The 12,393-nt window shown below is 41.6% G+C and overlaps 1 protein-coding gene across 3 annotated transcripts in view; it reads left to right on the top strand.

The window, feature by feature from the left end:
• The window catches only part of LOC118218442 (VPS10 domain-containing receptor SorCS1-like), a 142,466-nt gene that overhangs the window by 60,473 nt on the left and 69,600 nt on the right, over nt 1–12,393 (top strand). For all 3 annotated transcript variants that reach the window (XR_004763414.1, XM_035401089.1, XM_035401090.1), the window contains exons 2-3: nt 1,138–1,205; nt 8,322–8,421. Coding sequence is in view for 2 of the 3 variants with exons in the window: in XM_035401089.1 (XP_035256980.1) it covers nt 1,138–1,205; nt 8,322–8,421 (168 nt within the window). In the remaining variant the exon portion in view is untranslated. The remainder of the gene's footprint in view (nt 1–1,137; nt 1,206–8,321; nt 8,422–12,393) is intronic.

The raw sequence follows: 12,393 nt of genomic DNA, 5'->3' as shown, positions 1-12,393 counted from the left end.
ACCTGGGTAAATACCCAGCCGTATACATGGATAGTATGTACGTTGCATGTACAGAGGTTCATGTGAGCTTCCAACTACCATTTTACTGTTCTAAGTGACAGGGTTTTTCTTTTTTTTAAAAATCTTTATTCTTATGCTCGTACAAAAGTGCATTCTGAGTGGTTAGCAATTACAAAAACACTTCAGCTCAGCAGGGCCTTGAACGGCCATTTTAATTTCTGTCTGTTGAAGCCGACATGGTAAGTGTGATTACAGAGGCTGCTGTGATGTCATTCTGCTAGCGAGACGAGCGCCGCTCGGGCACCGCGGACAGACGGCCTGCTGTTAGCCATTTTCACAATAGCGAGCCAGGGACTTAATTTCGAAAAATTTTCCCTACGTGATTTTAAGGAAACCTTGAAAAAGCAGTTTCAACTGCAAAAAGGATTGAGACTGTCAGCAGAGTTTCTCTTCAAATGAGAAGAAAATGTTTTGTGAATGCTAAGTTCACGGTGATTTTCTTTTCTAATAACACGCTTAGGCTACCCAGTGTCCTTTGAGCTTCCAGAAGAGCATCGACAGAATCTGTTAACACCTGTGAGTGTCTATTAGGTTATTAATGGTGCAGACACTGTACGGCAACACACTGAAGCCAAGGGCATCGTTTTGAAATTCATATTGTGCATATCAACTGTGGATGTGAGGTCATGCAGCCTGGTCCCTGAAACATGGAGAAAATGCATGATGATGGTGTTTCATGTTTCGGGCTGTGTGGTCTCACACGTGAAAGTGAACAGCGATAGATATGTTTCCCATTAAATCTTACGTTTTTAAACTTTCCTTAAACATGTCTGACATCTATTGCCATATTAGTGTTAACTAGATAATGGCATATATTAGGCTAAATTACCTAAAATTGTAAATAACAAATAGCATGTTTCGTACCTTTTTGGGAGTGAGTGCCAAATGCTCATTTCCAAATGCTAATTTTCCTCTTGTTTGATTTCGCGTTGCTACAAAAGACAATGGGCAGTTATGTAATCTATGAAAGTGTACGTGCCATATCATGAGTGTCACTTAATGCATATGCCAGATATTTTAGAGAATTATCAAAAAAAAACAAAAAGAAACTGAAACTGGGACCTTTCTGTTTTTCAGGTGATACTCATGCTGACGAAGCATTTTGACTTCAACCTTGGCAGTGTCACGGAAAGCTCCCTGTGGAGGTAAGAAACAATATTACACCCTACAGAAATTCTTAGCCTGCAGTAACCGGCCATACCACACTATTACACGGTGCCACCCAACGGCATTTACCACAAAGGGGAGATTGCTCTGGGTCGTGGCCAAATGCCAGTTCTGGCCGTTTCAATCTGATCGTTTTTTTTTCATCCGTTAACTCCTTCTCTACCATGGGTGGTGAGATCTCTGGTGCTAAGCCATTGCCTTGCATAGTTTCCTCCGTCTTCATCTAAGGGTGTTTTGAGAGACATGAGGGTACCACATCAGTGAAACCCATTCTGCTCATTGCAACTGCATTACAGATTACAGGGATTAATACCACATGGAGAATAAAGGTTGCGCTGATGTTGAGTATCCAGTGATCCCACTGGCTCACCACTAGCCGGAGTATCACTCAGTGAGGGAGGGATTCCATCTAACTGCTCAACAGTGCCTCTCCTGGTCATTCTGGCTCCTGCAGTCTGTTCCAGTGTGGAAGGGCCGAACGGTCCGGTGCTGAAGCCAGGCCGTGCCGATCCCGGCGACGGACGGCAGCCCTGCAGGGCTGCTCGTAATTCACCACGGCATTGCCAGGATAGGGAGGGACAAAGGTCTTGCACACCAGCAACCCCCTCCGATAACTTAGGCGCCCACGGGCCTTATTACACAAGCCACACAGGAAGTGTCCTAGGACCCGATGCCTGTGCAAGCTCAAGTGGACTGCAGACTGATAAGCAGCAGCTTGACATCACATATTTGGAGGAGAGTACTTGTCTGAGCTCTCCTGAATTTACAAAGGAGGCTGCAGGGATGTGTGAGAAGATGCAAATAGGCCATTGCAGACTGGGAGAAAATTCAGGGAGTCCTCACCTCCCCTGAACCTAGCGAGAGGATACTGAACGCAAACATGTAAATTTTTCCTAAAACTGGCATCTATATTAGTGTTAACTAGATAATGGCATATATTAGGCTAAAGGACCTAAAATTATAAATAACACAAAGCCAGTTTTATACCTTTTACAGAGTGAGAACCAAATGCTAATTTTCCTCTTGTTTGATTTCGCATTGCTACAAAAGACAATGAGCAGTTAAATTCAGATGCAGCTGGGTATTCCAAATTGGGAAGGAAGACGGAAGATGTTAAGACCAGACTCAGTCTAAATAAGTCATGCTGTCAACAAAAATTAGAGCACAAACAATTGCATTCTCAGTCTTACTATTCAACCCATTTAGGTGGCAACCCTAAATCAGTTCTGCTATGGTTTTGAAAGGCAACAAAATGTTCTGGTATGCAGTGTAATATGTGGCTAAACTCAGCCAGGGTAAATCATCCCACTGTGAGCTTCTTCTTTGAGATTGCAATTGCATTTCCTGTCACAACCCAAGTTTGGGAAAAAATAGGAAACTGGTTGGAAAAGCCACTGAATGGTAATTTCAGCACAGAGCTACATCTGAAACAGGAGTCAGTATTGATCAGCCATAACACAGTCCATTCATGAAGCTGACCTTTGAGTGATTGGCAAAAATAAAAAGCCATTACTGAAAAAAAGACAAATCTTTATTCTTAATGTCAGAAGGCTTCATGGTTAAATGAGAATGAATTGTCACATTTTGGTCAAAAGTCAGAGGTCATTACAGTGTGACTCAGTCATCAGCAGCCCAAATGCATGGTATCATAGTATCATGGTGTTCTTTCCATCCAGGAAGAAAACAGGAAGCAAGTCAAGACTGGAGGGAACATGGGTACTGCAGACTACTGCCATATCCTCTAGGGAACATGGGTACCGCAGACTACTGCCATATCCTCTAGGGAACATGGGTACCGCAGACTACTGCCATATCCTCTAGGGAACATGGGTACCGCAGACTACTGCTATATCCTCTAGGGAACATGGGTACCGCAGACTACTGCCATATCCTCTAGGGACCATGAATCATCCAAGAAACAAAACTTTACCTCTCATCAGGGTGATGGCCAGAGATAGACAGAGAGGGGAAAAAAAATTCTGTGGCATAAATAGAAGAAAGAATTTGATTCAGTGACCGAGTTTTGAGTCAAACTCAAAGCTGCACGATGAGACTACTGTTGCCCGTAAGTTCTACTTGACCAAGTCTCACAGCAGTACTTGTTGCCAAACAATCCCATTAAATAATTTCATTAAGCTTTGAATACTGCTGTTAAACATTTCCACGAGATTCATCGCGGATCCATGAAGAATACATACGTTTGTTTAAAAAGTATAATGCTGCGCAGGTTTACAGATATTATGATACGGGAATTCTAACACACTTCAGCACACTTCAGCTCACTTCAGCCGTCCTGACTGCACAGACGCTCGACCTGGCAGGGCATCCAGCAGCTCCACAAGGCTGAGGGCAGGGGAGGCGTTCCACCGCTAGCTTTTTACCGTAAATGAAATGATCGCTGTAGATCAGGCCGAACGCACTATAAAGTAATGACAGGCTGTTAGTTGCTTCGGCATGGCAACAGTCTGGGCACCAGGCTAATGTGCCATTTGAACAATCAGCGTATTTTCAGGTCTCATTCAGGCACTTTCACATTCACACTGCTCTGGATGTACCATCATGCCATTAGCTCAGAGGCAGCTTTTAGGAGGTGCGTTATTGTGCATTATTCGCTTTTTAAAGATTTTTTTTTCAGTTCTTTGACTTGGAGACTCAATCAAATGCAATAAATTCATGTATTTTTGCAAAAATAATAATGAGAAGTCAAGATTAAGACAAAATGGCTGGGAAATCTCTACTAATGGAGGATTTCTTCACAGATATCTGTAAACATTATAGCTTTCAGTCACCAATGCGTATCCACCAATTGCCAACAAGGTTGTTCAGTTTTTTTCTACTAGCACACTCCATGATTGGTGGAGATGCTCTCTGGTTTATACGTGAAAAGTGAACACACCAACATTCCAACCCAATGTTATGAGCCCTGCCAGCAGCTGAATGGTACCTGTAAATGGTACAATGGTTTAATTAATGACTGATTAAACCTTGATTTGAATGGAATTTAGCACAGAACAACATGGCTGCCAGTGGAGTACGCAGGGAAGCTGCATGCGCGTGGTGCCTCATTGCAGAAATATCCTGTCCATTCTCAGCGCTCACATTTTGGATGCATAATTAGCCAAGACTGCTAGCGCTGCAATATTCAGCCTATGAAGAGACCACATTATCCCTGCATTATGTACTTATGAAAATCATAATCATAATCCAGAAATGAGCCAATGGAACACAGCTCACGATCACAGCTTCCTTTTGCGAAATGATCAGTCCTAGAGGGCGAATAAAGTGTAAACTGATGAAAAGGGCTTTCCTGTTAGACGTTTAAGAAAAAATAACATGCTGTGGACTAAGTGCTTAGCAGCTGGCAGGCAGACTGGTACAGTACACACCCTGGTTGGTCCAAATTCCATCTCTATTACCTCAGTGGCTGGGTATACATCACTAAAATACTCCTAATAGTCATTCTGAGTGGCCTTTGCTTAATCTATGGTTAGGACGGTCCCATCTGCAGATCTTGAACTGGCCGCATAGAGACTGCTAAACCAACTGTGAATTCCCACTTAGGTAGTTCTGGTTCGCCTAGTTCTATACAGGCCCAAATATATGAATATTTCTGACTATGCTGCCATCTTGAATCGTTACACTCTGCTAGTTAGGCTATATGATGAATATCACGTTTCGGGCGCTTATTGTACGTCGCTTAGAATAAAAGCGTCTGCCAAATTCATGTTATGTAATGTAATGTAATGTAACATTTTATCTAACTGTAAAAATGTTTTATATCTATGCACTGTACCTCAGTAGTTAATATTATACATAGTGTTACTAATGTTTTACATGAGCTCTCTATATGTGATGTGAGGTAGACACTGCAGTTTAATTGTACATATGCAAATAATAGCCTTTAGCTGCTGATCATGAAAGGGACGTGCAGAAAATACTGGCACCCATACGCCATAAACAACATGCTCTTTCAGGTTTAGGCTAAGTTTTAGTTGTGTAAATTAAATTATTCAACATAAATGTGCAAGTCCTGGAGCTGACGTGGCAGGTAATCCCTGGGAATGCTGTAACTGGGCAAAATTCAAATCATTGTTTTTTCTTGTTTAAACGGATTGCTTAGATTAATTTGGCAGCCATTTTGTATGACATTACGCCTCTTAATCCCACCATGCTGATGAAGCCGTTGCCCAGCTGGGATGCATGAGCATGCGGCTGAGGGCATTCAAAGCCTTCAATAGCACGCACGACAGTGACACTGGTCCTCCTCTACTCTGCTCACGTCATACCACAGCAGATATGCTTCTCATTTGGTACGTGCCAAAAGATGATTGCTTCGTACTGCTACTCTGCTTCTCTGAAGACTTGTTTGAATTTTTTTCTTGGACTGATCAGTTTATTCTGAGCTGGAGCAAGAGCAAAATGCCCAGCTATCAGCAGTGGGTGTAATGTGCTCTGATGGCCTTGAAGAGTAAAAGAGTCAGTCTCTATAGGGCCGTGCCCTGGTGAGCTGCTTTATGGCTAAGGGGGCAGTATTCTTATAATATGTCTGAAGATTGCCCCATATTTTATTGTACCTGTGTAAAATATTAAAATAAAACAATACTACTACTAATACTACTATTACTATTACCACTGCTACCACTACTACTACTACTACTACTACTAAAAATAAATATAATAATTTAAAAAAAATAAATGAAACAATAGTAATAGCAATTATACTTATAATACACTTCTACAGCAGCACTGCAGGACAAGCAGAGATCCCACACAGAAACTCATACACTTCCTAATAAATGCAAAAGGAGTTTATTGCACCTCCTCCTAGCCTTCACTTTTGGGGGTTATATTTATATATTTATTTTAAAGCATCTGTAACCCTGTCTATGAAGAAAAAAGGAATTGAATAGGATAAAATTTCTGAGCACAGAAATGGATCAATTATTCAGGGTGGCAAAGAACACAGTTCATTTAAGATCAGACATTTAAAATAAAGAAATGAACACCAGAGCCCATTCCCCAGAATGACCTCTTAATTTCTCATTACCATCACCAAGGTAGACTATTAAAAAGGATTCTTTTGCCGTGGATGTAACTGCGTCTTTTTCTCATTGCTTGTGCTGAGTATCCCCCAGACAACCCCGCCTCCTCAACCTTGGGAGATGCTTTTGCAATGTGGCGAAGCTCTTGCCATCTGTGAGAATGCCAATGAAGTCATTTGCAAGTGGCAACGGAGAAGGATCCAATTATGACAGCGATTTGCATGGGGTTATGAGGGGCCAGAGGTCCAGGACAGAGTGCCGAGCTTCTTTCACAAAAAAAGTCAAAGCAGCAAGATCTCACTTTCAAATGCAGTTAAACGTATTCAGATTTAATAAAAGACAATTGTGCTGAGCTTTAAAGAGAAAATGAACTCCTCATCTCCTTCACAGATGAGCAGGTAATATCAATTTATGTAAATATTCTTATTTACTGAAAAATGAATGTCCATCAAAAAGCATTTGGCCTAATTGCTCTGCGCATATTGTACTGAACAGCTGTAACTAACACAACTGCGTCGTTTGGTTGTTCAGTGCTTACAGTTACCTCCAAATCCCCGTTAATTTTGTTGGCAAACACCTGAAATGGATTACGTTTCCAATGCAGGTACACGCAGTCAGCAATAACATCAGCTGCAGAGACCGTTTTCCCTAGAAAGGGAAATATGGGCCTCATTTGAATGTCGCATTATTTCCCTCCTCAGTTCACCCGCGTTCTGTTGCCATCTGAGGGTTGGATTCTCTAAAGGAGAGCGCAAGCTCGCTCACAGTTAGCAAACTACTAAAGAACAGAAAATACATTCAGCATAAAAAAACTCCCAGGCGATCGTTAAGTTGTAATTAAGAACCTCTTTCTGCTGATAGCACTGCAGTGTTCCTATTGGCTGTTGAAGCCTCTGCAGTGATCTATGCGGGTTCCAGGGATGTTAACACAAGAGCAAGGAGGAGACTATAAAATAACTCCTTTAAGTATTCTCACTAATTCAAACCTGTGCCCGGATTGCATGGAGCTAGTGCTTAATTCAGTGCTACGTTTGCAGCCCACATAAAGCTAATGCATTTATATTATGCCTTTGTCTATGGCCTCTGAACCACTTAAAATGACCGAGGCCTAGATTCAGTGACCATTTGTCCTTAACTCTGACTTACAAATAAATTCAAGTGTTTATGGTGCCTATGTGGCTTAGCTTGACTGCAGAGTAAATGTATCTCCAAGTTTCTGACCACAGCTCGCACTGTGAGAGGACAAACCATCGGGAAACTAAGGCACTATTCAAACAAGGAAGGGCAATATGGCAGTGACTGCTAAATGAAAAAGCTCATTTGAGAGACACTGCGGTCGGACAAATCGGTTGGGGGGGTGGTCAGAGGTGTTGGCTGCTTTTCCTCTGGGTTCCACTGCATTAGCTCCTCCCACCACACCAGAGGGCCAATAGGAGCAGTTGTTGCCAGACAGAGGTACTCTACTCCTCTGAGGTACTAGCTGTCCTGCCGGACTGTGTGGCCCGTAGAGTGCAGTGATGATACTGGCCTACCAGCCAGGAGTCTACATGGTTCAGCTACAAGGCTCCTTTTGTAGGGTATGGCTGGCACAGCATTAACTACAGGTACTGCCAGGGAATCCAAGTTGCAGAGAAGAGTGAATGACTGTTTAAGATATGCATATTTGTTTGAACAAGCGAATTTGGCAAAAAGAAATTAATGAGCTGCAGTATTTGTGCTAGCAGTAATGCCACTGTATTGCTTTTTTCACAGTTTAACAAGACTTCCATTTTTTGCCTTTACTTGAATCGGAGGGAGCATTATTTCTTGCATTAAAGTGGTTGATGCTTTCAACCAAAATGTATCAACTCATCTGGATGTTTGAGATTGATATAAGATTTTTTTAAAATTGTTTTCACCTGGTATTTTACCTTGCCTTTGTTGCATACATTTTATAATTTTTGTTGTGTATTAAAGAAGACAGAACTACTCACTTACCTTTTGCTTATTGAGCGTACTCAATGATGTTCATTTTCTACAAGGCAATAATCGACTCTTCTAATTAAATTTCAGGTCAACGGACTATGGAACCACTTACGAGAAACTTAATGAGAAAGTGGGAGCGAAAACCATTCTGAGCTACTTGTACGTCAGTCCGAATAACAAAAGAAAGGTAAGGTCATCGTTACTGTTCTGGAAGGGACGCCATTGATCCTTTCTGTTAACTGCATTTTGTACATTGTGTTTCCAGTACCAAAAAAAAAAAAGACCACAGTGTTTCACCCAGATCTGTGGATGTCTGTGGCTATGTGCTGTGAGCAGCAGGTACCCTGGATCTTGAGAGACAGCGGGTTGACCGGTTTTTTCTGTTAATCTGTGCTTTATTGGTCAATTAAAGCAGTTAATTATACAGCTCACTGACATCTCATATCTAAATTGTTTGCCAATTTTTTGTCGGGGGAAAAAAAATACAGGAAGACTTTAAATTGAAAAGGCTTTAAATTCGAACAATGTATGTACCTCACACACACTGTAAAATCTTAAAGGGGCCATTAAAGTGCCAAGTACAGCGGAGAGAAGCATGACTTAAAACTCTGGTCGTCCTCCAGATATGCAAAGTTCCAAAACGACTGCACTCAGACGTAAATCGGGTGCGTAAATGCCAAATAAAGTAATGAATCAAGGGAGCCTTCTTTTTCTTTGTCCTCTAGATCTTAAACATTACAGAAATGCAGGTTACAGGCGAGGATGCAGATGTTACATTCATCGCCTCCATGTCCTGCATCAGGAGTTCTTTGGTAGCAAAAGGCAGTAGTAAGACTGCAGTTCTCTCACTTACCTTACAGTACATAAAGTTTGGGATCAGTTCATTAGTTTTATATTGATTAGCACATTTACACCATAATTATGAAGACTTCTGACATGGAAGTTTTAAAAATTATTATTATTGTTATTATTGTTAGTCACCAACGAGGGCCTGTGACCAACATGGGCATGTTACATCCTAATTTGAGTGTCCAATTAGCTACTTGTACATGCAGTTGTGTTCATGTTGATCCCCACTAAAAATTGTATTGTATTTAAATTTGTACTGGCTATAGTTTGAGAAGTGTGGCACTTAAAATTGAAATGTAAATTTAGAAACACTTCCCCTACATGGAATGCACGAAATGCAGAACAGAATGGAAATGTAAATGCATTTCTCGCACCGTTTAGCGATTTTATGAGTTTTGCCAACCCTTGTCTTGTATGTAGACATTTGCAGTTCTCCTCTAAAACATGATGACCAGTGGGGGTCACTAGAGAGCAATGAAATACAGACCCCTACCCTCCCGTACCCTCCAGAGCCCATCGGGCCCCATGGAGCTTTCCCCAAACAACCCCCCCAGCATGGAGCTCATCCATGCCCCACAGCATGGAGCCTTCCCCAAACAAGCTCCCCAGCAGACCCTGCTAGAGGTCATGTTCACTAGAACTGAATGAGCCTTCAATGGCTTCTGTGAAAAGTGTGATAAAACTGATAATTCCGTTTCGTGTTTGCATTCTCAAAGGTTAAATGGCTAAAATAATACTCCTGATGTCCTACAACTACCTTGTTTAAAGGAATATATTTTCTTACCCCATTGGCCAATCATGAAATGAGTCAAACTGTTTCACCTGATTGGCAATATTTTTGTCCTATTTAGCAAAAAATAATATAATATACTAATAAAGATTTCAAGTTTAAATAAAATACTAAAATATCTGTTGGGATTAGAGTTATGTTTTGTTTTTGTAGTGTGTTTTTGGCCAAATGTTCTAGCAAAACAAGAGCACTACACTTTAGCATACATTAGCTCACAGAAAAAAGCAATTCAGCTGTTTTGACTGAAACAGCTACTATTCGCAGGCAAAAACTGGACCGCCTCTTTATCCGAGAGCTGTAATGTTCATTTCTCAAGTTCATGACATTTACCAGCTCTCAGTGCGTGGTGTCCTTCCTTGTGACATTGCCCTGCTTTTTCTAAACGCGGCCCAAGCCGCCGCAGCCAGAGTATCTCAGACTAAAACGTATACCTTAGTCCTGCTGCGTAACAATGACGGCAGCGAGGATCTGGGATCACAACAGACCTGTGGGCGGAATGCGAATCCAGCCGTCAGGTGATCAGATCTGTCCAATCAGTGGCTTTCAAAAGCCCTTCGTCTTTTTTTTACGTTTCGGAACAGGCATACGTTCTAGTTCTAACTCATATTTCAAGCCCTCCATAGCGATATGGCAATAAATAAAGAAAGAGATAACACATTTAATGTAGGCCCTTGTCCGGACCTCAACAAACAAACAAATAAATAAATACAAACTATTGTTTCAGCCAGAGGCTTGGTGTGCCACAGAACACCCAGCTCTCTGCTGGAAGGTCATGTTCTGAGGGACCCAGGGGCTGTGCGCTCTTGACAGTGGAAGGTAGCAGTTTGATCGCGCTGTTAACAGCATTGCTGGGGACTGGGGAGTGTTGGAGTCTGCACGTTTTCAATGGGCATGCCTGTGGCTGGTTTTTAGACCCTTAGAGCACAGGCTGGCAGTTGAGGTTTGGGTAACAGAGTCACACAGTCTTCTTCCAGAAGAGGGTGAGAACAGCGCGGGAGTTAGAGATCTTGTGAGAATTCACGTGCTGTGACTATAGGAGCTGGTCCCTCTACACAGTTTCCAGTTCATATTGCAGACGATCACACAGGGCACTCATTTCTCATCTCATGGAATAAACAGAGGACAAAAACATCCAGGATTAGTCCAGGTTCCCCCTATTCCCCACAAACCTGCATGGATGGAAATGGCATATCCTGCAATAAGTGGACTTTTTTAAGTGATTTTTTTTCACAGCAGTTTTTGTTATTGAAAAATGTTAGTTGCAGTTCTGAAAATGCATTTCACTTCAGTAATATCAGTGCATCCCATCAGGGTAAGGGAGACAGTGGGGGGTAGGAGTGATTTGGGGGGGGGGGGCACATTTGCACCCCAGCCCCTACCCCTGCCCGTCCCCACAATCAATAAATATTATAGTTCGTGGAAAAGTTAATTGGTTCCCTGAGACCCAGCTATGGTAGTAAAGAGGCAGACACGTGCTAGCCTCATCCATTCTCACCTGAAAGAGCTGGATTTGTTCTTCCTTTAATTGTTTTGTATGTATGTGAGATTTCTCCCCGTCAGTAATAAGCTAACAGTAGATACCCTCAAGAGGGCACAACAATACAAGTATCATGTTTAATCAACTTAATTAAACCATTTAAACCTCTGATGATGGCATGTGTGAATTAAATACAACATGGATGAAGAAGAGCTACTCTACACCTTAACACAATCTCTACACAATCACCACTCTACCTATGCAAACCCTCTACTGACACATACGGAATCTATCAAAACATTTATTTACATTATGTGAGAATATGACATAGAGAAAGACAGAAAGATAAGAGATAGTTTGTCTTCAAGAGGAAATTCCTTTCAGTTAGGTGCAGACATATGAGAACATTCCAAAATCAAAACTCATACAATAAGTCTCTGAATTCCCCTCTCTCCATACCAAACCTTCACACTCAAAATATATTAAAGAAAAATATTTTGTCACAAAACTTTTCGCTTCCACCCCATCATCGAAATGCTGTTCAGTGTAACATTATGTAAATATGTAACATGTACGTGTGTCAAACTTAGTAATACGATGTGTTACGCCAGATAAAACTTTGGACTGGATTTGTTTCTGGACAGTTTTTGTTGCCGCATTTTTGAACGAAGGAATGCTGGAAATAAATGAAATGAAATCAGCCACTGGTCCATCCGATATTTTAAAACTGTACCCATTAAATTGTGTAATTTCAACCTGCTGAGCCTACTGGCTAGTAGGTACCCACCTAGTGAATGATTTGAATGTGGTGATTTTTAAGGACTGAAACTGTACCCATTCAGTCTTCTGATTGCAACCTACTGAGCCCACTGGTTAATAGGTACCTACTGCATGATTTGAATGGGGTGATTTTTTAGACTCCATTAAAGGAATGATACTTGCTATATCGGGTGGACTTGCTGACTGCGCTCCCGCAGCATGCCTTTCAAAATAAAAGTACACGGCAAACGTTTATTTTTTTCTGTGTAATTATCGAGGGGGTT

This window comes from Anguilla anguilla, chromosome 18, assembly GCF_013347855.1.
Source record: "Anguilla anguilla isolate fAngAng1 chromosome 18, fAngAng1.pri, whole genome shotgun sequence".
Taxonomy (NCBI): Eukaryota; Metazoa; Chordata; class Actinopteri; order Anguilliformes; family Anguillidae; genus Anguilla; species Anguilla anguilla.
Note: the sequence above shows the minus strand (reverse complement) of the source record. Positions and strands in the feature narration are given on the sequence as shown.